Source organism: Engystomops pustulosus, chromosome 5, assembly GCF_040894005.1.
Source record: "Engystomops pustulosus chromosome 5, aEngPut4.maternal, whole genome shotgun sequence".
Lineage (NCBI taxonomy): Eukaryota > Metazoa > Chordata > Amphibia > Anura > Leptodactylidae > Engystomops > Engystomops pustulosus.
Genome location: NC_092415.1, coordinates 153,808,236 through 153,835,108, shown reverse-complemented (window position 1 = coordinate 153,835,108; position 26,873 = coordinate 153,808,236). Strand labels below are relative to the sequence as shown.

The window sequence follows — 26,873 nt, the reverse complement described above, 5'->3', positions numbered from 1 at the left end:
ACAAATCTGCTGTGGACGGCGCCTCCATTCATTCTATGCTCGGCCGTGCGCCCGTACAGCAGTTTACCACCACATATGTGGTATCAGTACACTCGGGAGGAATTGGGCATCAAGCGTTGCAGTGCGTTTCATCATTTAATTTATTCTGAAAATGTCAGTTTTGGCCTAAATGAATGTATTTCCAAAAAAATTCCATAGTTTCTAAATCGCAGGTCCATATTTTTTAACCCATGTGAAACACTTAAAGGGTTAATGGACTTAATAGAAGTTGTTTTACATACGTTGAGGGGTGAAGTTTCTATAGTGGGGTAATTTATGAGGTTTTACTATTATTTAGGCCTCTCAAAGTCACTTGGAAGCCGAGTTGTCCCTCAAAATGTGAGTTATGGCAATTTTCATGAAAATAAGAAAAATCGCACCTAAAGTTCTGCACCTCATAACATCCTAGAAAAATGACCGGAAGCATAAAATATCATCCCAACATAAAGCAGATATTGTGTAAATGTTAATTATCAAACTTTTTGGGTAGTTTTACTTCCTGTCTGGAAACCAGAACATTTCAAACTTGGAAAATGAAGAATTTTTACAAACTTTTGCCAAATTTTCACTTTTTTTCAGAACGTAACGCAAAACGTATCACTTAAATTTTATAACTAACATGAAGTACAATGTGTCACGAGAAAACATTCTCAAAATCACCAGGATATGTTAAAGCGTTCCGAAGTTATAACCAATTATCGTGAGACATGTCAGATTTGAAAAATCGAGTCTGGTCATTGAGCTGAAAACTAGTGTCGGTGATAAGGGGTTAATGATAGAGATATAGGGGGATATTTATCAGGACCTCTGCGCACCGCCAGTGGCGCAGAGGCCCTGATATAATCGCAAATGCTAGCTTATTGCTAGCTACGAGATTATTTGCCCTGATCCGCCACCTTCCCGCCAGTGGGGCACTTGCTGCTGCCGGCGACTTTTCATACGTGAAAAGTCGCCTGCTGCGTCTTTTTCTACGCCAGGCCCTGCCTGGCGTAGGATAAACGCTTTGCGGCCTCCCGCCCCGATACATCAAGAGGCAGAAGCCTCTTGATGTATCGGGCTGCAAATTTGCAGCGGCCAGGCTATCATACGCTGGCGCAGATCCCACATAGGGTGTAGGCCTTGATGTGCAGAACATCACTTTCCGGTAACTGTGATAAATGATATCTGAAGTTTTCCCCATTCTAAAAGCATACCTCCCAACATTTGTGAAAATGAAAGAGGGACAAAATGGCGGCACGCGTAGCCCCCTAAGCCACACCCCCAATCACTTCCTGGCCACGCCCCAAATTTTAGCCATATTATAATAATAAAAATGATCTCAATAAAAAAAAAATATATATTATCCTCATTGGGATTAGAACCCAGAACCTGCAGTGTCCATGTATAATAATGCCACAGTGCCCCAACCCACTGAGCTATAATCTCAGTGATTATCTGGGTATAGAATTTTGGTAACTAAGAACTATGACTGCTACTGTTACACTGTGACACAGATTTAATGCCTTGGTATATAGGGAGGGATCTTCTCAGAGATTATTGTAATTATTGAGACTATTATTATTATTATTATGGAGATGATTATTATTATTTTTACTATTATTAATAATCATCTCCATAATAATAAAAATAATAAAATGTATAATAATAATAATAATAGTCTCAATAATTACAATAATAATCTCTACGAAGATCCCTCTCTATATATCAGTGCATTAGTCTGTGTCACAATGTAACAGTGGCAGATAACACTTCTTAGTTACCAGAAATCCTCAGCTCTGTATCACTGGGCTTATAGCTCAGTTAGTTAAGCTCCTGTCTATGGTGCACAAGGTCCTAGGTTCAAATCTCAGCTTGGTCAAAACTTTATTTAATTTAATTATATAAAGAGCTTGTGTCTGGGGAAGCCCTGGAGACCATATATGGACAGATGCTGATCTGACCTGATGAGGTGGTCCCTGCTCTCTCTGCTAAGCCGACACTTCTCTGAAAAGGATTCCCTGCCCGATGTCTGCTCTGGGGAACCCTAGGAGATGCAGTGACCATATATGGACAGATGCTGATCTGAAGCTGATGACGTGGTCTCTGCTCTCTCCGCTAAGCCCGACACTTCTCTGAAAAGGATTCCCTCCCGATGTCTGTAGAAGCCATTCTGTACTGTGAGTTCAGACTTTCAAAGTATTTACTATGCGGACACAGCGCCGGGACACAGCGGGACCTGGGGGGAGAATCCGTGACAATCTCATAGCTGCCCGTGACGCGGGGCAGAGGTATGAAAAACGGGAAAGTCCCGTCAAAATCGGGACGGTTGGGAGCTATGTAAAAGGAACCTGTCATGTAAAATAGTCTGTGCTGTCTGCATGCAGCACATGGACAAGTTGAGCAGATTTGTGTGAAGTTTGTGCTTGTGAATCCAGAGAGAAATCATCATATTCGGTTCTTGACAGTCTTACCTATGTGAGAACACATACACCAATAAACTTTAGTCACTGCTTAGAAAGACACAGTGGACGCATACAAAACCTATAAGAAACTTTTACTGAGTGATGTTCATCAATCTGCTCAGTTCATCCTGCTCTATTACATGCTACACACAGGCTGACAGTGACACGTCCCCCTCACAGCTTTCTAACTTGTATTCATAAAACGCAGGATATACAATAAATCTGTCACTGAGTGCAGAAAATCATTGTCATGGTCCTGCACCTTCTTGTGTAAAATGTCTCTACCCAAAACATAATAATCCTAATATTCTACTTGATTTTTCTGTGACGCCACTTTGAACTCTATTTATTATAAAGTTGCTTTTCAACCATATTCCTCTTCATGGTGTTTCTTGTGCATTACAGACAATGACAATTCTAATTTGCTGCAACAAAGTGCCATTTACGGCATTAAAGGAAATCTATCTATTAATATGATAAACTATGGACACTTACTAATAGATCCAGACACTGTGATGGTGAAAAAAAAACTTTATTCTTCGTTACTTGGCATCCAACAGCAATAAACAGGTTTACAGGGCAACGTCAACGCGTTTCTAGCACTAAACCGTGCTCTTACTCATGACTGAGTGCTCTTACTGAGTCATGAGTAAGAGCACGGTTTAGAGCTAGAAATGCGTTGACGTTGCCCTGTAAACCTGTTTATTGCTGTTGGATGCCAAGTAACGAAGAATAAAGGCGGTTTTATTGTTTACAAAAAACTGGATCCGTGGATTTTTCGTGATCATTGCACTCGTGCAGTCGAGTTGGATCCGTGCTACTTGAAGATTTGACCGCAGATTTAGGTGAGCTGGAGAAAATCTTGATTTATCCATAACCAGGGGACTGACTTTTAACTTTATTTATTATTAAAAATTTTTTAATTGGGCTGCATATTATTTCACAGGTATTTCGTCATGGTGATAGAAGTCCAACTAAGACATATCCTAAGGACAAATATCAAGAAGACTCTTGGCCTGATGGGTTTGGACAACTCACCGAGGTAAACAAAAATGCATAAGAAATTATTCAAATAATAATATTTCATAAAAAATTACAATTTTCTATACTTTATTTACTTTAGTCAACTGTTTTTATATAATGATCCTATAAATATGCAGGAAACAGTAAGGCCCATTATTACAAAGAGTAAAATGTATGTATAAATAAAGTGAAATTCTTTGTAAACCATAAAATAAATGGGGGCAGATGTACACCAGTTTCATACAAACTTTTATATAGTCTCAATTCTAGAGCAAGGCCAGGAATTGTGACTGTTTGTTCCCTTATGCCACTTTCATGCCAAGTGGGCCTGAGGGAGGTGAAATGGGCCTTCTACAGCCAATCCTGCAAACTAGCTATAGCCTGTGCTATGAACTGTTGGACAACTTTGCAACAAAAAAAAACGAATTGTCCAATGAAATCAACCCCTTTAATCCCCTCCCATTTGCAAGAAAGAAGATTGCTTTGTAAAGAGGCTCCATTCTTTGTGTCACATGTACCACAGCTTCCCACAGCAAATAAGTTAGTTGTTTAGGTGTTGGGATCAGAAAAAACCCCTTTAATTCCTTCCTGCAATTATTTTTTGATTTTTATTATACATTTTTAGGGGCAGTTTAAAAAAACCTACCAACAGAAATCTTCCTATTAAGGTAGATCCAATGGTAGGTTCCTTGTAATCTTCAAACTCTAATCTCTCTTTACCTAATAATACAATAGATTCTAAACTAAACTACACTTTATCTAGCTAATATGCTAATTTCCACCAGAGGGTACTGGGGCGTGGTGTAGCCTCTCTGGGGAAAGGAAGCAATGTGACACTACGCCCCAGCACCCTCCCTACCTGCACGTCCTCAAGGTGGTCCTGTTGCTGAAACCCTGGCTCCGCATTTAGTGCCTATGTGCGAGCGCATAGTGGAGCTCCCATCGGCACTGTGCCTTCTGCTGTGCCATGACTGCATCATGGTATGACGTTGGAATTTACTTGGTAAGTACAACATACTGTCACAGGTGCTCCCGCAACCTACATCTCAGGTCGCTGGCTCACCTGTGCCCCTCTCCGTGCTCCTGAATCCTCCCCCCCCACCCCCCAACTCACATGTCCACACTCCTGTTTGAGCGGTCAGTTGTTGCGCGCGCCCTAGGAGAAGGGAACATATGCGCACTGACTACAGAAGATTTAAAGGGCCAGCGCACCATTGATTGGTGCCAGCTATTCCCGGGATTCCTCATAAGCCAGCCTCTTCCTGTAACCCTTTGGATCTTCGTGCCGTTTAGCCATTGAGAAAGCTTGTCCCTGATGCCCTGTATTTCCTCTGCAATTTCCTGTTGTGACCCGGGTTCCTTTATTAACCCTGATCCCGTGCTGCCTGCCCTGACCTACCGCTCCGTCCCCAACTCTGATCCTGTGCTGCATGTCTTGACCCTCTGCCTGTCCCCGACCACGTTTGCCTTGCTTACTTCTGTACTCCTCTTTGGCGGCCACCCCGGACAAAGTCACGCCTGTGAAATAACATGGTGCTACCACGCCACAATAATTCCAACCTGCTTTGCGCCAGGCTCTGGTGAAAACTGGGTACCACTTAGACTCCGGTCCCAGGTGTTGGCTTACTTCATCGTCCGTGGAGGTCCAGTGGGTCCACTGCCCCAGGTGCCTGACACGACACATACTTATGTACAACAAAAGGACAAGTAGGAGGCAGAATTAATAAAATAATCTACATTCTAGTATTAATTTTTGAGCTTATAGGGTACCTGCAATCTTAAAAAAAAAGTTTTGATACATTAACAGTTTTGCTCATTAGAGGTCTGGGTGCCATTTAGTTTCTGATCAGTTCTGGATAGCTGTTAAAGAATACAGCAGGTAGTGAATGGATCCATAAACACAGTAGGGAGGAATCTGGAAAAAGGTGGATATTATTAAAATGTCAGTCTATGACTTTTCCCTTACAGTACAATGTGGTCTTCTAATCCTGTACAAACATCATCAAATAATAATAACATAAACATGAATCAATACTTGTCTCTCCCAATTAACAGCTTGGCATGGAGCAACACTTTGAACTGGGAAAGTATATGAGGAAGAGATATTCTGGATTTCTGAATGAGACTTATAGTCGGCATGAGGTAAATATTTTATTGCTTTCAAAATGTGTTTGTGAAATAATTATACTATACAAGAAGTACAACAAATTCACCTTCAAGTCAAATTTACAGATAATCTTTCTCTGTCCTTGCTGCCAGTTAGAATCTAACATGAGAAAACATGGGTCCACCACAATTACGTTACAGTACAAGCTGTGTCATGTAACGTTCCTTGTACATTTGTCATTGTCACATGACCAGGGTTGATTTTTGTTCACTTGGGAATGGTAATTATGGTTTCTGTTGAATAACAGCAAGCAATGATCTTGAAATCTGTAAAAAATTAATACAGGAGTTGTCTTGGGAAATATATTAATTATAGAAAGTATATTTTTTATCTAAAGGTGGAACACACTTTAGAATTGAGGCCATTCAAATACATGGCTGTCAACTAATGCAGTCCATGGACAGGCCAGGTCTGTCAGGATCAGTGGCAATGGACCCACTGGACCACCGCGGACGATGACGTAAGCCGACACCTGGGACTGGAATCTAAGTGGCACCCGGTTTTCACCAGAGTCTGCTGCAAAACGGGTTGGAATTGTTGCCGTGTGGTACCACCAGGTCGTTCCACAAGGGCGACTTTGTCCCCAGTAGCAGCCAAGGTGAGGTCCAAAGACGTTAGGGAAGGGGGTCAGTACAAACTGTTTATACCTAGATTCCTCCTCCCATTCTCCTCAATGATGTCCCTTCCCTCAGCCTCTCCACTGCTCCACAGCCCTGCCTACGTTAGCTCACTACCATAAGCAATTCTCATGCTTCCAATGTGAGCTGTAGCTTTCTATCATGCATAATGAGACCTTTCTTCACTCCTCAATGTGCATGCGTCGCGTAGACTCTACAGTTGCTATACAGTGAGTGCAACGCAACTCACTATGTAGTTTGCATACCACTGGCGCCTAAGTGTCTAGGCTCCCACACACAAAGGTGCGGCAATGTCATGTTGTCGCTCAGCCTGTGAAGGAAGTTTAGACATTGAGGCGATGGCAGTACACAAACAACATATTGGGGCACATTTACTTACCCGGTCCAGTCGTAATCCAGCGGCGCGTGGTACGGCGCTGATTCGGGTCTGCCGGGATTCACTAAGGTCGTGCATCAGGTGTCGCTGCTGCGCCGAGATCCTCCGCAGTTCAGCTTCTTCATCCTGGTGCATGTAAGTGCTGATCTTGGGACACAAATTCTTTTTTAAATTCCGCGTTTTTCCAAATCCGTTGGGTTGTCCAATGGCCACGCCCCCCCCCCCCCCATTTCTGTCGCGTGAAAGCCGGCACCACAATCCTACCGCGGGTGCGGGGCAATTCGGCGTTAATCGGAAATATTCGGGAAACCCGACGAAAGTGCGGCATTTTGACCCTGTCACTCCCTCTGGGTCACTTATAATTGTGCATAACTAAAAGCTACAGCTCCCCGCACGGTGTTGAGCTTATGTATGCAAGTGGTGGGATACAGGGAAGAAGGTAGGGAGCAACGGAGAGGGTGGGGGAGGGACAGAATTGAGGCGGTATATACAGCTTCTTAAAGGAAACCTGTCATCACATTTGCACATATACAGCCAGTGCAGGTTTCTATAGAGCCCTATTAACTGACACCCTTCTTTTCGCCAAAAATTGTTTCGCTGACATCCACATAAATCACCTTTTATCTTAAATTACCTGTCATCAGAGGGGTGCAGTTTGATATTCTTAGCAGTCTGAAGGATCTGTGATGATGTCACTGGTCACATGTCATAAATGTAACACAAGGCACCGTGTAAAAAAATTGACACAATATTTCCCATCTGTAAATAGAGCATTATACACTCACCGGACACTTAATTTCTAATCAGCCAATCACATGGCGGCAACTCAGTGCATTTAGGCATGTAGACATGGTCAAGACAATCTCCTGCAGTTCAAACCAAGCATCAGTATGGGGAAGAAAGGTGATTTGAGTGCCTTTGAACGTGGCATGGTTGTTGGTGCCAGAAGGGCTGGTCTGAGTATTTCAGAAACTGCTGATCTACTGGGATTTTCACGCACAACCATCTCTAGGGTTTACAGAGAATGGTCCGCAAAAGAAAAAACATCCAGTGAGCGCCAGTTCTGTGGGCGGAAATGCCTTGTTGATGCCAGAGGTCAGAGGAGAATGGGCAGACTGGTTCGAGCTGATAGAAAGGCAACAGTGACTCAAATCGCCACCCGTTACAACCAAGGTAGGAAGAAGAGCATCTCTGAACGCACAGTACGTCGAACCTTGGGGCAGATGGGCTACAGCAGCAGAAGACCACACCGGGTGCCACTCCTTTCAGCTAAGAACAGGAAACTGAGGCTACAATTTGCACAAGCTCATCGAAATTGGACAGTAGAAGATTAGAAAAAAGTCTCGATTTCTGCTGCGACATTCGGATGGTAGGGTCAGAATTTGGCGTCAACAACATGAAAGCATGGATCCATCCTGCCTTGTATCAACGGTTCAGGCTGGTGGTGGTGGTGTCATGGTGTGGGGAATATTTTCTTGGCACTCTTTGGGCCCCTTGGTACCAATTGAGCATCATTGCAACGCCACAGCCTACCTGAGTATTGTTGCTGACCATGTCCATCCCTTTATGACCACAATGTACCCAACATCTGATGGCTACTTTCAGCAGGATAATGCGCCATGTCATAAAGCTGGAATCATCTCAGACTGGTTTCTTGAACATGACAATGAGTTCACTGTACTCAAATGGCCTCCACAGTCACCAGATCTCAATCCAATAGAGCATCTTTGGGATGTGGTGGAACGGGAGATTCGCATCATGGATGTGCAGCCGACAAATCTGCGGCAACTGCGTGATGCCATCATGTCAATATGGACCAAAATCTCTGAGAAATGCTTCCAGCACCTTGTTGAATCTATGCCACGAAGAATTGAGGCAGTTCTGAAGGCAAAAGGGGGTCCAACCCGCTACTAGCATGGTGTACCTAATAAAGTGGCCGGTGAGTGTATGTCTGTAGTTGAATATTAGCAGACGGTCCCTAAGTACAAAGAGACAGGGCAGGGATTTGAAGAGACACAGAGCTGTCAGTCAGAATAAGAGGGTGTGATTCAATGCCAGCCGGAGAGAGAGAAGAGTCACAGATACCAGACATGAGTCACAAAAGCTAATTTACATATCAGAAAAACATCTATAATTAAGGTTCAGTGGCTCACTGGCAGCTAATTTTAGGTGATATGAGAAGGACTTCAGAAAGAACCCTATATCAGTAGGCAGTTTTACTCAGGGTTGTCAAAATCTGGTGACAGATCCTCTTTAATTTTCTACTGCCCCCTCCCCCAGGACTTTAACAGAAGCTGCTGGCAGGAAGCCAGGTAAGGTAAAATAAACAATTATAAAGCACTACTTTTATTCAGGATTTTGACAAAGGGATATTTTAAATTAACAGACAATAGCCTAATGGAATCTGTCATCATTGAAAAATTATCTTCTTGATGACAGGTTCCCTTTAACTTTCAATCTTTGAAAAAATTGAGCAACAAAAAGTAACAGCAGTAGTAGGACCAAAAGTCTGTCTAGTATACAGTATAGAGTGGAAACAAATCTTAAATTATACTAATGTATAAACTACCATCAACATTGTTATAACCATTTGATTAAAAAAAAACAATATTAAGTACTGTCTGGGGCCAAATCCTCGAAATTCCACAGGGGCACAGAAGCTCCATGTATGTACAGTAATCTGATATGATTTGTTCTTCTTTTAGGTTTATGTGAGAAGCACAGATATGGATCGTACATTAATGAGTGCACAGACAAACCTCGCTGGTTTATATCCACCAGTTGGCAGGCAAATCTGGAACAAAAATATGACATGGAAACCGATTCCAGTCCATACAGTGCCTCTCACAGAGGACAAAGTAAGTTTGAGGAATTTTTTGTGCAAACCCATTCTAAAGAGTAAGTCCCAAAATAATCAATAGTTAGGCAAACTGCACTAAGTGCAATTGGCCTGACAAATGTGCATGGTGCGCCTCATTATTAAATACTATTGTTATCTCACGCTCCCTGCACTGTTTGGGGAGTGTGCACCATCTTTTTTATGGTGCATTTTTAACATACAGAGGCACATTTACTTAGCTGCCTGCTGGAGTTCACAGAAAGTGCATTGTCAGACTCCGCTAAGACTCACTAAGAACGTGCACCCGGTATCCTGCATGTGTCGTTTCCCCGCTCAGGTCCTACGGAGTTCAACTTATTTTTAGTGGTGTATGTAAGTGCCTGGGCTTGTAACACAATTTCAAAGCTAAATCCTGCACTGAGTCCGAATCAGTCGGATCATCCAACGGCACCCCCTAAATCGTGTTGCATGGAAGTCAGCGCAGCTGTGCCAAAAAAGGATCACATGCGCCAAAAGCCCAGTGCAGACACCTGTTTAATACCTGTGCAAGCCGTGCAATCCCTGAAAAAGGTGAACAGTCTGACAAAAGTGAGCAGCGCTACCCTTAGTAAATGAGCCCCATTTTGTTGACGGAATTCTTTTTTTAACCCTTTAAAGATCTAGCCCTTTATTGTTTTTTAATTTCCATTTTTCACCCCTTAAATCAAAAATCTATAACAAATTGCACTTCATAGTGATGGTATTTATTATTCCATACCGTGTACTGGGAAGCGTGAAAAAAAATTCCAAATGCTGTTTTCTTGTGGGCTTGGATTTTACGGCTTTCACTGTGCGCCCCAAATTACATGTCTTCTTTATTCTATGGGTCGGTGCAATCATGGGGATAACAAATTTGTATAGGTTTTATAATGTTTTCATACATTTACAAAAATTAAAAAAATTCTAGCAACCTTCTAGCACTAATAACTTTTTCATATTTTGGTGTAGGAGCTGTGAGTGGTGTCATTTTTTGCGACTTTTGATGAAGTTTTCAATGCTAGCATTTTTAGGACTGTACAACCTTCTGATCACTTTTTATAGAATTTTTAATATTTTTCAAAATGGCAAAAAAGTGCTGTTTTCCGTTACAGCGTTAAACGCAGTGAAAAACCATTATTATATTTTGATAGAATGGGCATTTTCGGACACGGTGATACCTAATGTGTTTTGGGTTTTTTTATACTATTTATATTTATATCAGTTCTAGGGAAAAGGGGGTAATTTGAATTTTTATGTTTTTTTAATTATAATTTTTTTTAACTTTTTTTATTTTTACTATTTTTCAGACCCCCTAGAGTACTTTAATCCTAGGTTGTCTGATTGATCCTACCATATACTGCTATGCTACAGCATGGCAGTATATGGGGATTTTCCTCCTCATTTATTACAATGTGCGAATCACACATTATAATCAATGGGTTAAAACCAGTCGGAAGACCTGAGGCTGTCATGGCAACCGATTGCCGCTTCCCGATGATGTCATGGGGAGCGGCGATCTCCAACAAGATGGCGGCGCCCAAGTATTACATATTTTCACACCACTTTTCTTGGGCAAACATTTGCAACTTTTGCCAAATCATCTTTGTGTGATCCTGCTGTTGCCTACATCCTTACATCCTGCATCTGGTGCTAGGATCCCCTTATAAAACTTTACATGTGTTTGTCAGGTGCATGTCACAGCATGGATAACAGACCATGCACTTACCTTGGAAAGCTGTGATTCTGGTGGTTCAGGGTAATGTGCAGAGAAGAAATAATGGGGCACATATTTACGAAAGGCTTTGCACCACACTTTTGTAGGACTGTGCACACTCTTCTAGGCCAAAAATGGCTTGGACAAGTGTTTAAGAAGTGTCTGTGCTGCTATTGTGTTACACGCAACCCTTTGGTGGTGCAGCTAGCCTCCATGCGACACAAATTAAAGTAGTGCCGTTGGTCGGTCCGACTGATTCGGACCAAGCACCGTATTTAACTTGCAAATTGTGTTGCATGCCCTATGTTAAAGGTGCACCACAAAAAAGATGGTGAACTCTGTCAGACATGAGCAGGGAAGCGACAGATTCATGATTTCTGGCCCACGATCTTAGTGAATCGCCACACCCAGCATTATATATACGGAAATAGCATTTTTAGTGCAGGTTCCCACTTTCTAAGTAAATATGCCAGCAATGTGTATCATCAGGGAGTATTATGACTCAAATACATCAAATAAGTATTTATTATAAAAAGGTAATAAAAGAATTTAAGAATTCGGCGTAAATTATTTTGGGAGCTGATGAGGTACGCTGCATCATAAAAATACCTGTTACCTAAAATACCTAAAATATATGTATCTTGGATATCAGAATTTCAGAGCATTGTGGGTGCAATGCTTAGGTTACCCTTTTTGTTCCTTGAGTAAAAAAACCCTGTTACCGCTGTGAACCTGACAAACAGAGGATGCACCTCAACTTCTGAATGCTATAAAGAAAAGTATGTAAAAGTTGAGTGACAAATAGTACAGTCATGACTTCTGGTCTCACATTTTTTTCTATTTCAGATTCAAATTTAGTTTAGACTAGACTCTGAATGTAATTGCTTTATAGGTAATGGATGTAGCGGATAGCTGTAATGCTTTTTTTTTATTTCAGCTGCTTTCCATGCCGCTAAAAAATTGTCCTCGGTACAACCAACTGCAAATTGAAACATATACATCAAAAGAGTTTAGCAATCTAGTTGAGCCATATAAGGTAAGTTATATACTATCTACTTTTAATAGAAAAAGATGGTTTTACTTTTACATAATACGAGGAAAAGCTGCCGTAGGGGCAAAGGCATAGCTTAAGGGAAAGAAATTCCCATCTTTTGTCCATCTTTCACCACTACAAAAGTTGTGCTGGTGTGTTGAAGGTGTGCTGATGATGGATGATAAATATGGTGTAGTATAAGTGTCAGTACCTGTCCATCAACCGCACACCCACAACCAGGTTTGGCGCTAGCTGTCAGACTAGGTAAGTGGTGGCGAACTCACCCTGTGACGTCCCTGCGGGCTAAGGCCCTGCCTAAAGAGGATAAACCGCCCTGATAAGGGCGAACCCACTATCAGGAACCTAACTGACAGTCCCTGAGTGACCCTACAAGATGACAGGGGCGACTTACTTCGTCTGGCAGCTGCTGGTTGCTGGAGCGGAGAGGTAACTGGAATACAGGAATAGACCAGTGTTCACATTGGTTCACAGAACACAGGACTGAGACAGGGAAAGTTGGATAACACTGGGAGAGACACAACACTGAGGGACAAACAACAGATACAGACAGACAAGCAGAGTCGGACGGAATCGGGTCAAAACTAAGATGGCAGCAAAGGTACAGAATCGTATAGCAAATAGAATGGTCAGTAGGCAAAGCAGAAGTCGATACACAGTATAGCAAGAAACAAGCAAAGCACTAGATAACACAGGAGACTGAATTACTAGCAGGTCTGATGGGAGTAGGCAGGTATATAAGGCAGTTCCTGGACACGCCTCCAGCAGCACACTGGGGGAACTGTCAATCAGGCTAGTAACCCTTGCCGGGCAGGGCTGAAGTGCAAGGATAAGGTGTGGCTCAGTTAATCCAAGCCACAGTTCACACACAAATTAACTCCACCTATTCTGCCAACTGCAGATAGAGGGATGTTTCAGCATGGATGTGACAATAAATTGTCTAATGTGCAGACTTTTTCCTATGAAACCCCATTCTCCTTTTCATGGACCACATCCCCTTACATACCGTTGCACCAGCAGTAAAAGTGCCTAAATACATGTGGTGTAAGTTTTTGTATATTTTAAAAAATATCTGTCCACTATTTAGATGTCTATCATAAAGGATTTACTTTGTGTGATGTGAGCAACATCAGATATTGAACTATAATGGTATGTTGTTTATCTGTATACAATCATACCGGCTGTGTTTTATAGCAAATGAAACCTCGTTTCACTTCCCAGCTCTGGTACCAAGACACTACATGACTCCTGTATATATATACAGTAAGCAAGGTTACCATACTTGCACAAGGCCCTGACTTAAGTGTTTGGTGTATTTGGAAAGAGGACATCAGGTGTTAGCTCAAATTAGCCCTCAAATTACAAGTGACATATGAGAGCCAAAGCCTCCTTTATCTTTGCTGGTCAATAAGATCTATTATTTTATGAACCACACTTATGGGATCAGCCATGGCTTGGATGGTGGAGGTCTCATGTATCTGGCCAGTTATCTATCTTAACTAAAATGACCCACTCTTTATCATACAAATACATACCTATAGATGATATATAAGTTTAATGCAAATTAGAAACAATGTGGGGGAATTCATTAAGACTGGCATTAACACCAGTCTTGAAATTACTCCCACTGGCACTCCGGCACCCGCCTTCCAGCCTTCTACCCCACAAAACTGGCACAGAAGGCAAAATTAATCTCGCTCAATGTGTCTGGACATCATAGTGATTGTTTATTTCTTACAGGACTTTATAAATAGTTTACCAAATATGACTGGTTACTCACCCAAGGAGATACAAGATGCTTACAGGTGGTGGATATTATATGATGCTTTACTCTGTGAGGTAAATATAATTGTGCTTTAAATCAATAAACATTTTGCATATTCATGGGTTACTTGTATTGGCCTGCTTCCCTTTTCCTGATTGACAAGTCTCACTGCTGCAGAACAGGCTTGTCTTTCACACCAAACTCTACATGGATGCCACCACTGCACTGATTGCCTGTCTCCTTCCGAATACAGTGTAAAATAATAACCCTAAGAAACCTACTGGAGACAAAACTAGATTACATATAAGGAAACCTAGTGGAGACAAAACTAGATTACACATACAGGTTGAATATGCAGAGCAGGGCTATCTCAGAGGTGAGTCGATGGAGGTATCACAGAGGTTCCCAAACCGTAGTCCACAACAAGTCCAGTCCCCCACATTCCCACCAGATATGGGGCATAGTTCTCAGGATGCTACAACATCTCTAGCAAACAGGTGACACCAAAGGGTAGGTTGTAGCCTCATGGGGTTTCATATCACGAAGTAAGGATCTTGTAGTTGGTCTTTTGGAATGTACCTGAAATAGGAAATTTGGTTAAATGAACTCCTGGACTCCTGGACTTCTTATTTAGCTTACTATTTTAACAGGACATTTACAGTATATGACAGGGGAAAGTCCCAAGCCTCGCTCATTTCCAGAGTAGAGCACACAAGAAATAGCTATTTATATATGTTTATAGAGTAAAGGTAGGCTGGAATGTAGGTCAGGTACAGAAAATAATTGCCTGCTTGGTCATGTGTGTGAAATAGTTGTATTTAAAATAAACTACATGTGGAAAAATGTGAATTTATTCTAGCAAATTCACAATTACTCTCTGCCGGTCTGGGCAACCGATGACGTCCTGAACAAACTGTCTCGGCTATCAGATATTGGCTTGGCAACTATATTTGGAGTATATAAGCATCATGAGAAATCCAGGCTACAAGGAGGTAAGTTACTATCCTCTTACATCTAGTTTTATATTACAGTTTGATCACAGCAACATAACTAACTGTGATGCAGTAAGTCATGTTTCTAAGAGTCTCTGAGAAACAAAGATGACCCATAGACCATGTATTTTGAATTCATTTCAATCACCTGAAAGGACTATTATTGTTCTGATTACAATGATTTAAAAATATAGTAATATGTATTTTCTGTCATTTGTAGGTGTCCTTATGGGTTCTATTATAAAAAATATTTCAAATGCAGCAAGGAATGCCTCCAGCAATCTGAAGCTGATCATGTATTCTGGGGTATGTAAAACATTGAATGTGTGTTTGTACTGTACTGCTATATTTAGTAAGACATTTATGTATAGTAAAAAAAGATGAAAATGATGACAAATCTCACACAAATTAACTTAATGTAATACTTTGTTTGATTGTTTGAAATGAAATTGCAAAAAAAGTGATGTGTTCACCTATATGTGTCTTAAAGGGGTTGACTAGCTTTTACTATTTCTCTTTTGCAGCATGACACCACTATAGCTTCTCTCCAGATGGCTCTCAATGTCTCCAATGGAAAAATCCCCCCTTATGCTGCATGTCACATTTTTGAACTTTATAGAGGTGATCAGGGGTAAGTTACACATGAGCAGTGGCATTGCTAGTGTGGTAAAATATCTGAGGCACGGGTCCCAATCAGCTCTGTATTTAGACTTGATGCTGCCCTAGGCATTTACAGCTCGTATGCCCCCTATTGGTGTCATCAGGTTATGGCTTTTGTCTAGCAGTGGTCTCCCTTCACTAATAATATGACCAGTATTGGCCTCCCTTCACTAATAAAATGTTAAGCAGCGACCCCCCCTCACTAATAACATGTCCAGCAGCGGCCTCCATTCCCTAATAAAATGTCCAGCAGCAGCCTCCCTTCATTAATAACATGTCCAGCAGCAGCCTCCCTTCATTAATAACATGTCCAGCAGCGGCCTCCATTCACTAATAACATGTCCAGCAGAGGCATCCCTTCACTAATAACGGTTCCCAGCAGCTGCCTCCCTACATCAATAAAATGTCGAACAGCGGCCTCCCCTCACTAATAGAATGTCTAGCAGCGGCTTCTCTTCACTAATAAAATGCCCAGCAGTGGCCTCCTTTCACTTATAAAATGGCCAGCAGCGGCCTCCCTTCACTAAAAAAATGTCCCAGTAGCCGCCTCCTTTCACTAATAACATGTCCCAGCAGCTGCCTCCCACCACTCATAAAATGCCCTGCTGTGGCCTCCCTTCACTGATAAAATGCCCAACCGTGGCCTCTCTTCACATGCCTATATAGATGTATCTGTGGTTGCTGGGGGGATGGGTGCCCCAACAACCATGGATACATCTATAAAGTCTGTATCCATTGTTCTTTAGTGGGAGAGGGGCAACAATAATGGATACAGACAATATGTATGGATACAGACTATATAGATGTATCCGTGGTTGTTGAGGGGAGGGACACATATCCCCCCCCCCCCCCTTCCTCTCTCCAACAACCATGGATACAGACATGTGAAGGGAGGCCTCCTCCATGTTGGGGCACAATGGCATGTCACCCTCCTCCCTCCCCCAATAACCATCCCATGACAACCCTCCCCCCCATGCGATAGCCCCCCTGTGACACTCTTTGTCTGAAACTCATACAATTACCTTCTGAGACAACTTGCGCCTTAAGCACGCTGTCTCCTTTTCTCATTCTTATCAAACTCCTGGAACATCTGGTCTATTCTCAACTAACCCACTATCTCTCTGCTAACTAACTCCTCAACCCCCTACAGTCTGGTTTTCGTACTATGCATTCTACTGAAACTGCTCTTTCTAAAGTCTCTAATGATCATCTCACTGGTAAATGCAAGTGTGACTATTCTCTTCTCATTCTTCTGGATCTCTCAGCAGCATTTGATACTCTGGACCACCAGCTCCTCCTCAGGATGCTTCGCTCTATTGGTCTAAAGGACGTTGTACTCTCATGGTTTTCTACCTATCTCTCTGACCACACTTTCTGTGTCTATTTTTATGGATCTCTCTTCTAATTTTTCTCTCACTTTTGGGGTTCCTCAGGGCTCAGTCCTAGGTCCTCTTCTCTTTTCAATCTATACTGCCCCCATCGGACAAACCATCAGCAGATTTGGTTTCAGTATTATCTTTATGTTTATGATACCCAGCTGTATACATCTGCACGTAACATCACCCCCGCTCTACTAGAGCACTACTGATTGTCTCTCTGCCGTCTATAACATCATGTCCTCTCTTCATGAAACGTAAAGGGAATCTGTCATCAGAAATTGGCCTAATAAATCACAACTAGTATACTGTCAGGTAGTGTAACCCCTTCTAGTTTTTGTTTCTTTTATTATCCAGTGTGGTGGCATCATTCAGAAAATCTACTTTGAAGTGAGATGTAAATTGGTTGGATAAAGTCAAGGAGAGAATTTAACACTGAAATTAAGGTGGGGAACTCTGAATTTCTATTGTTCTGTGACTGATATTGTGCATCGGACTTCAGGAGATCTGGTTAGTGATGTCTCTGGATGTAGGACCATCAATTACAGTGGAGTGGGCTTTCTGAGTAAAAGAGCTTGATTTCAGTGTTAAAATTTCTGCCTCCTTTACTTTGTACAACCAATTTACATCTCACTTCAAAGTTGATTTTCCAAATGATACCCCCACACTCCTTCATGCTCCGGAATGAGGTCAGCTGCTTGGAAACATACAGCTAGTGGTTTATTAGGTCAATTTCTGATGAAAGGTTCCCTTTAATCTTTCTAAGACTGAATTTCTTGTCTTTCCACCATCTGCTAACTGACAAAACCCTGACATCTCCATCTCAGTCTGTGGGATAACTATAACACCGAGGCAACAGGCCCACTGTCTTAGGGCTTTGCTGGACTCCGACCTCTCCTTTGAATCGCATAGTCAATCTTTTGCTCATTCTTGCCGCATGTATCTCAGAAACATCCCCAGAGTTGGCCCATTTCTTACAACTGAAACCTCTCAAATGCTAATTGTTGATTGATTCCCTCGTGACTAGACTACTGTAACCCCTTACTAATTGGTCTTCCACTCACTAGACTCTCTCCTACAATCTATTCTTAATGCAGCAGCCAGGCTTGTCTTTCAGACCAAATGCTACATGAATGTCTCCAGTCTGTGCCAGTCACTGCACTAGTTGCCCACCTTCTGAATACAGTTTAAAATAATCACGCTCAACCACAAATCTCTGAATAATGCTGTGCCTACCTACCTCTCCTCTCTTATCACCCAACCTGTGCTCTTAGATCTGTAAGATTAATCTCTACTTTAATTCAAACCTATTACTCACCTCTCCAAGACTTCTCCCAAACTAATCTCTTTAGCAAGCCTATCACACTCACTAATTGTATAAAATTTCACCTCTCGTTACTAATCCATTTTATGTCCTCCTCCCATATGTTATCCAGCAAACACCAGATAAATACCAAGCTCCAGGCTTCATTGTAGTCTTTGGACTTTGTATATGAGATGGCGGCTAATGGCTGGTTCAAGCAGCAGCATTTATATTTATTAAATTATTTTATACTGTTCCCTTATAAAGAATGGCTGGAGCATTATACGAGCTCTTATAGCTCTTTTGTCACCCCATTCTTCCTCATAGACTGTAAGCTCTTGCGAGCAGGACTCTCACTCCTATTGTTCCATATGACTGTTTGTAATCTGTAATGTAATATCATATTTGTATATGTCCCCTATGATGGCACTTATGTGATAATGCATCTGCATACATATCAATGATCACACGCTGTATACCACTAGGACATCCACCCTGCAGGATGGGAGTGCTCTGCTGGTAACCACAGAGAGAAAACTAAAGAATCCAAACAATGAATATTTACAACAATATATAATTACGATTTTATGTTCTAAGTATAAATGTGCTCCCTTTATTAGCTTTATATACTGTGCCCCCTATTAGATATACAGTATATATACTCTGCCCCCAATATTAGATGTGTATACTGTCCCCTCTTCTATATATATGATGCCCCTTCTATTACTTATCTATATTCTGTGTCCCCTCTTCTCTTCTTCTTTAGCAGTAGCACGGGCAGAGCAGAAGGTCACACTATGATGTCATGAGGTGTTGACCCGCCGCGTCATTGTGTGTGCACTGGCAGAGTGTGCAGACCTGGCTCTACCCGCGCTACTGCTGAAGGAGAGAAGAGAAGAGGAGTTGGAAGATGAGTACTTAAATTTTTTTTTATGTGATGGGGGCAGTGGGCAGTTTCTGGCAACCCCCCTGCCTCCCCCCCCGTCCCCCCCCTGGCATTTCCCCTTCCTGTTGAAGAAACAATCAATACAAAAGAAGAAACAACTAAACAATACATATGCAAGCTCCAAAGACACTTTTTCATGCAAAAAACTGATGCAGACACATCTACGTTGCTGAGTGATTATGTATGGGAATATATGCAACTGCTGAGAGGATGTCTAACAATATCGGTATACAAATGTTGAGAGGATAACAGCATGGATGTGAGGTGATGTGTCCCCCTACATATATAGAGAGGGTATAGGGCAGTGATGGCTAACCTATGGCACTGGTGCCAGAGGTGGCACTCGGAGCCCTTTCAGTGGGCACTCAGGCCATCACCAGAGATGACTCCAGGTATCTTCCTGCAGTCCCAGACAGTCCAGTACTTGCTGTGCACAGAGATATTTTAAAGTGACAGCTGTACCTGGGACTATTTTCTGCTATATTGGTGCCTCAGAGAGCTGGTATCAATGACAACTTTGCAATGGCACTTTGCGATAAATAAGCGGGTCTTTGTTGAAGTTTGGGCACTCGGTCTCTAAAAGGTTTGCTATCACTGGTATAGGGTATGGATGGAAGTGATAGAAGTATGGATGTTAAATGTATATTTGATACGGTTATGGATAGGTGAATGTATGTAATGGGTTATGTATTACATTATGAGGATTGAAAAGGGATGTTGTGGGTTTTGAAGTACAATCTCAAAAGTAGAAAGAAAAAACGTATATTTGGAATAGATATGTGTAGAATACGCAAGTGCAACTACTTATCATTACTGCACCTAAAACAAATATATCCATTGTTACCAAAAGAAAAAAAACATTGTAAAATTCTACATGGAGTAGGAGAATTACATATACAGTAAATACAATTCATAGATGAAAAATCCTGAAGCTACATACGTTTCTTTTTCCTCAATATCGCACCCTTCGAAACACTGGGGAAAAAATTTAGACACTGCCATCTCCCAACAGGAATGGATAAAAGCTTTTTCCTTAGTTCATAAGTATTTGAAAAGTTGCTCGCAGGTTGTAGCTTCCATTAAAACTATACTAAACTGGTATTATACTCCAGACAGACTTAGCCACATGTATCCAGACACTTCTCATCTTTGCTGGAGGGGTTGTGGAGCTAAGGAACCCTTTACCATATTCTATGGTCATATATCACATTTTTGGCACAGCGTATTTTAATTACTGAGTGATATTCTATGCAGGCTATCTGCAGCTTCCAAAATTGCCCTGCTGTTAATAGATCTGCCACTGCGCTATACTAATAAAATGTTTGCAACCAAAATTCTTACAATCGCAAGGATCTTAATAACGAGGAGATAGTATTCCTCATCTATTCCCACACTGGAAGATCTTATAGCTGAGATTAACCAGATTTACTCTTATGAAGCAACATTGGCATATGGTTTCCTCATATTCCATAACCTTTTCAGAATATGGCAGCCTTGGATGTCTTCGTCATGGGCTGTGGAGTTACAGTAAATGGATCTCTCTCACCTTGGTCTGTAAAAACTTTCTTGTTTCCACTTCGTGGAAGCAATTTCTGTACCCAGACAATCTCCTGCAAGTGTTCTTTTTCTTGTTGTTAATGGATAAATTATCTCTATAGACAACCAGTATATGTATACAGCTTTAAAGAGGACCTGTCACCCAATTTATCGGCACTAGGAGCTGCTTACTAAAGTAAGCAGCTCCTAGTGCTCGATCAAACGCCCCAGTGTTAGAGTGATAGCGTTACCGGAAACCTCCGGTAACGCTATCTAACACTGTGGTGGGGTACAGTGTAATTGTCGGACAGCTCGCAAAGCTGTACGATGTATTCATGAGGGGGCGGGGTTGGGGCGTGCCTAGGGGCGGGGACTGCCGCCTAGCGCGCGGCAGTCACTGCTGGCCTATGGAGCGGGCTGTCCGATGATTACACTGTACCCCGCCGCAGTGTTAGATAGCGTTACCGGAGGTTTCCGGTAACGCTATCACTCTAACACTGCGGCGTTTGCTCGAGCACTAGGAGCTGCTTAGTTTAGTAAGCAGCTCCTAGTGCCGATAAATTGGGTGACAGGTCCTCTTTAATATGAGAACATATAGCATTGGATATTTGAATTATAAGACCTAAGATGTACGCTTGTAGCTGTTCATTACTATATACCTACTTTAGTAAACCGGAATTTGTGCTTTTATTCTGCTAATAATAAAATTAAATTAATAAAAAATTATTGAAACTGAAATTTAGTTGTTACTAGAGATCAGCAGATCCACACAAAGTTCAGGCCCAGGTTTCTGTTATGTCCTGTGCAGCCAATCCAGAAAATTGATGTCCCTAGCTACTGGCCATAGGGAACACATTTTGCCTATCACAGCCATGGCTAGTAGCTAGGGACATAAATCTGGATGCACGGCTGCCAGTCTGGCAATATGTCTCATAGTACGCAACAGAACTCCAGACCTGAACTTAAAGTCATCTCTAGTATTAACTAGTTTTTAAAGTATTCATAAAGTTCTAGGAGAGACAACAGAAGAATGGCACAATAATAGTAGATTCAAAAAGGTTAAATGAAATATATAAGTACCAAGAAACATAGAAGTTTAGTTACATTGTAGTTTTGACTGGTTGAACATCATCATTACATTTTTCTTTTGTTTAAAATATCCAGGGAATATACAGTGGAAATGTACTACCGGAATGACTCTTCAGTAGATCCATACTTGGTCATTTTGCCAGGCTGCAGTTCATCGTGTCCTTTGGCAAAGTTTACTGAACTGTCATCTTCAATAATTGCTGAAGACTGGGAGAAAGAATGTGGAGTGGGAGTCAATGGGAATAAAAGCTCAGGTTTGACCACATTATGTTTATTTAAAAAAATCCAGTCATTTAGGAGGAAGAAAAATGAGAGTTCTGTTACATCATTGGCCACTTCATGTTATGTTACCAGCGTTATGTTACATTTGCAAGTCTACCCCATGTGTATATCTGATTCCATGAAATCACACCTCCATGGAGGATGGGGAGGACTAGAAGTCCATAGAGGCATGCTGTGATCAGATATATACATGGGAGTAGATGTGAGTGGCCGGCTGAGGAGAACATGTCCCCTCTGATGGCAGGTAATATAACACTAAGTTGAATTATGAGTTTGGGATGGAAACAATTTTTAGATAAAAGAAGAGTTTCAGTTAGTTAACAGGTCTCTATGGGAACCTGTCATTAGTATTTGTGGAAATGTGGTGACATGTTCTCTTTACACTTTCTTCCATAAATTATGGTTAATAGAAAAAATGTGTGATAGTGACCCTACCTGTTCTCTGTTTCCTTCTGGTCCTCATCTGTGTCATGTAACCAGCGAAAATAAATTTTTGTTGACACAATAGAGGGTATATACTCATTAAAATGAAAGTATCAGTAGATTTCTAGCTGTTGCACCCACAACAAATTTACTAAAGTCTCCACTGGAAAACAAGGGAGACTGCTCAAGATTTTTTGACCAGTTTTGACTTGGTCTAAACCTGTCAAAAAATGGGAGAAATCAGGGTAGAACACTGGCTTGGAGGAAAATGTCAGTCTTAGTAAATCCCTCACATGGAAAGGATTTATTCCCAGTGAAATAAACATGAAGGTCTATGTGGTGAGCGTTGATTCATTTTTTTATTGTTCCCTGTTGGAAAGTGGATTTATGTTTTTTCTTTATAATAAATAATATTTATAATAAATTACTTAAGGTGTTTTTTTATATTCTGCAGGTGCTGTTGTTGCACTCTCCATTGCAGTGTTCTTCCTGAGTATCGCAGTGTTTATTATGCTGATCTTATACAGAAGCTATAGGAAAGGTTCCTTAAACTATGAAACAGTGTAATAATTGACCACTGCCTCTACTTGTGGAAATTAAAAAAACAAGTCTTGTGTGGCCCAGGAAACAAATAATGGTGGAAGCTGAAAAGAATGTCACCAGAATATATGCTTTATCCTGATACAACAGGACCATGAAGATAGAAAGAGGAAGATATTTAATCCCCAGGAGCAATGTGAAGGAATACGGAAAAATGAGTGGAATATGTTGGTGCTTTATTAAGATTAATGTTATTATAATTACATAAAATAGAATCATTTAGGCTTGATAAATTCTATTTTATGCTATATTCTCAAAATATATTCTCAAAAGTCATTTTGCATAAAGCTACTCAAAATGTTATTCATCATTTTCAAGGTTGCACTTACAAGGGTTGGCCACTCTACCTCTTGATTTTTGTAATTTGTGGAAATGTGGAGGGCAGAATATTATATAATTTACCAATATACATGTATAAAAGGAAGCCTACTGTGAGAATTCTATTATCAGAAGTAGATCTGATGGTATATTCCTCTAACCTCTGCCCTAATCTGTAATTTACTGGGGGAGGCTACTGGGGCATGAAGTAGTCTTAGCTCTTAGTGCCTGGCCAGGCTAGTAAACCTCCCAGTAGCCTTTGCAGTTAATTTACATATCACTAAAATAAAGTTTTAAAAAAAATTAGGTTAGGTTCCAGGATTAATTAAATTACACATGAGAGAAGATTCCAGGCAGGAAGAATCTACAATCAGATCTACTTCTGATAATAGAATTCTCATAGTAGGTTTCCTTTAACCCCTTAATAGTACGACTCGCGTCGGGTGCAGATACATGGAGAGGGCTAACGGGCTGAGCCCTCTCCATAGCCAGTAAGTCTTTAAATAAAAGCAATATTGCAACAAAGACTTACCGATAACACCCGTGATCGGTGCTAGCACCGATCACGGGTGTTATCCTTGGATCGCTGCCGGCAAAGCTGCCAACCACTTCAAAAAGATGGCGGCACATGGGAGCCGCCATCTTGCCGAAGATCGTTGCTCCTCATCGCGTGGGGCGATCCGTTGTTATGAGAGCCTCGGGTAATTAAAAAAAATATCAAAATTCTAATCACCCCCTTTCCCTTGAAGTCATATAAATAAACAGTAAAAATCATGAACACATTAAATATTGCTGCGTCCAAAAATGCCCGATCTATCAAAATATAATATCGTTTTTTTTTTTTCACTGTGTTTAACTCCGTAACGGAAAATAGTCGAAAATGCCACTTTTTTGGCATATTGAAAAATTTAAAAAATTCTATAAAAAGTTATAAAACTGTCGTACAGTTGTAAAAATGATAGCATTGAAAACGCCATCAAAAGTATCAAAAATAGACACCACACACAGCTCAGTACACCAAAGTATGAAAAAGTTATTGGTGCCAGAAGATTGCAAAATAAGAAAAAAAAATTGTTTTAATTTTTGTAAATGTATGAAAACATTATAGAACCTATACAAATTTGGTATCCCCGTAATCGCAACGACCCAAAGAATAGAATAGACCTGTCATTTTGGCACAGCTTTCATTTCCAACAGTTTATAAAATGAAAGCGGAGATAAGAATAGTTGCTATATGCAACTGAAAGAGTATTGCACTCAGACGCTTCTGATACATCTCCCCCTATGTGATTCATATATTAATTTACTACAATTTACATGGTTTAACTTCTGAGTATGAAGGTCTGTTCACAACATGTCTGAGCCTTCAATACAAGGCTTATTCATTGGAACATTTCCTGATGAAAGATGGAGCACTGTAGACAATTAAAAAAGGGGATGCCCTCATGTATAAACCTATCAGATACCAAAAAAACTATTTTGCCTCTGTCAGGTGCATGGAGCCATATTAAAGGATATCTACCATCAGGATCAAGGATTGTTAACCAAGGTGGTGTGTGCCTGCTCTTTTTCTTAGCTTCCCATGCTCTTGTTTGTACAAAAAAAAGCCTGAGAGGCCTCGGGCTCAAGAACAGCTATGGAGCCCAGAGACCATTAGGCTCATTTGCATAATTTTAAGGGGGTTTGCCCATGAAAGAAAATTCTCAAATTTCAATCCCCTAGTGATGTTTACACAATAAAGATAATTTTAACCCCTTACTCTACAATTTACTTAGCTTTATTGTTGTTTTAGCTCCTATCACTCCCTAGGCTGCTCAGTGTAAAATTCCAGAGTGTGGGCGAGGGCTCTCTAAGCAGACACATTGGGGCACATTTACTAAGAATGTAGGAAACTTCACTAAAAGTGCTATTCCTGTGTATAATGCTGGGTGCGACCGATTAATTAAGAATGTGCGCCAGAAATCATGAATCTGTCACTTCCCCACACTGGCCCGATAGAGTTCACCAACTTTTAACATAGGACAAGCGACAGACTTCATATGTTAATTTGTGTCGCATGGAAGCCATCGCAGCTGTGCCACAAAACGGTTGCATGTGACACAACAGTGACGCAGACACTTCTTAAATACCTGTGCAAGCAGTTTTCACCTAAAAGAACATGTAAAGTCCATCAGAAAGCCCTTAGTAAATGGCGCAAAACCCTTATTAAATGTGCCTCATTATGATTCCTCTGTGCTATGAGATGCTGTGTGCTGACAAGGTGGTTAGATTATCAGGGTCCAGGTTTTTATACATTTTCATTTAGCTTCTGAACATTGTGGTAGTATCTGACAAATAGAAAGAGAGAGTAGAGATGATGATGAGATCCATGAGATGCATATAACACAAATACATCCTCAGCATCCTGCCAAAGAAGGCACACACCATTATGTAAATGTGCTTGGAATAAATTCCTTGATCCTGGTGGTAGATTTCCTTTAGATACATTCAATTTAGGGTAAATAAACTTGATGTCAAAAACTTACTTAAATAAGTGCCATGAACTTGTGAGGCTGTTTTCTTCATCTTTCAATAGTCAACTGTAAAGTTTAATTAATAAAAACTTTGTAATTTTACATATTCTTTGACTCGTTTTGTAATATTGACGTTTACCGAAACTCCAGACAGTTTTTATACTACAAATAGAGATGAGCGAACATACTCGTCCGAGCTTGATGCTCGTTCGAGCATTAGCGTACTCAAAACTGTTCGTTGCTCGGACGAATACTTCGCCCGCTCGAGAAAATGGCATCTCCCGCCGTTTTGCTTTTTGGCGGCCAGAAACAGAGCCAATCACAAGCCAGGAGACTATGCACTCCACCCAGCATGACGTGGTACCCCTACACGTCGATAGCAGTGGTTGGCTGGCCAGATCAGGTGACCCTGGAATAGACTAGCCCCTGCCTGCGCTGCTCGGATCGTTCTGTGTCTGGATGCCGCTAGGGAGAGAGCTGCTGCTGGTCAGGGAAAGCGTTAGGCTGTTCTATTAGAATAGTGTTAGGCAGGAGTGATTCTACAAGAACCCAACAGCCCTTCTTAGGGCTACAATAACGTTATACATTTTTTTTTTTTATTTGCAGCTAGTACCATATTGTGAGGAATTTGCAGGGGGACTTGCTACCGTTGTGTTTAGCTCTTAGTGACACACATATCCACCTCAAAAACTTATATATTTTATTTCTGGTTGATCTGCTGGTGGCTGTCCTTGCTGTAGTGCATCTACTACCATATTGTGAGG

The 26,873-nt window shown here is 41.2% G+C and overlaps 1 protein-coding gene across 4 annotated transcripts in view; it reads left to right on the top strand.

Annotated features, from left to right (window-relative positions):
• The window catches only part of LOC140133369 (prostatic acid phosphatase-like), a 31,566-nt gene extending 5,355 nt beyond the window's left edge, over window positions 1-26,211 (top strand). The window contains exons 2-11 of one of the 4 annotated variants that reach the window (XM_072153473.1): window positions 3,427-3,522; window positions 5,559-5,645; window positions 9,390-9,542; window positions 12,193-12,291; window positions 14,047-14,145; window positions 14,931-15,063; window positions 15,284-15,369; window positions 15,588-15,694; window positions 22,049-22,227; window positions 23,133-26,211. In XM_072153473.1, the coding sequence (XP_072009574.1) occupies window positions 3,427-3,522; window positions 5,559-5,645; window positions 9,390-9,542; window positions 12,193-12,291; window positions 14,047-14,145; window positions 14,931-15,063; window positions 15,284-15,369; window positions 15,588-15,694; window positions 22,049-22,227; window positions 23,133-23,245 (1,152 nt within the window). In that variant the 3' untranslated portion in view covers window positions 23,246-26,211. The remainder of the gene's footprint in view (window positions 1-3,426; window positions 3,523-5,558; window positions 5,646-9,389; window positions 9,543-12,192; window positions 12,292-14,046; window positions 14,146-14,930; window positions 15,064-15,283; window positions 15,370-15,587; window positions 15,695-22,048; window positions 22,228-23,132) is intronic. The other 3 variants (XM_072153474.1, XM_072153475.1, XM_072153476.1) reach the window with 3 other exon arrangements.
• Window positions 26,212-26,873: the final 662 nt, after the last annotated feature.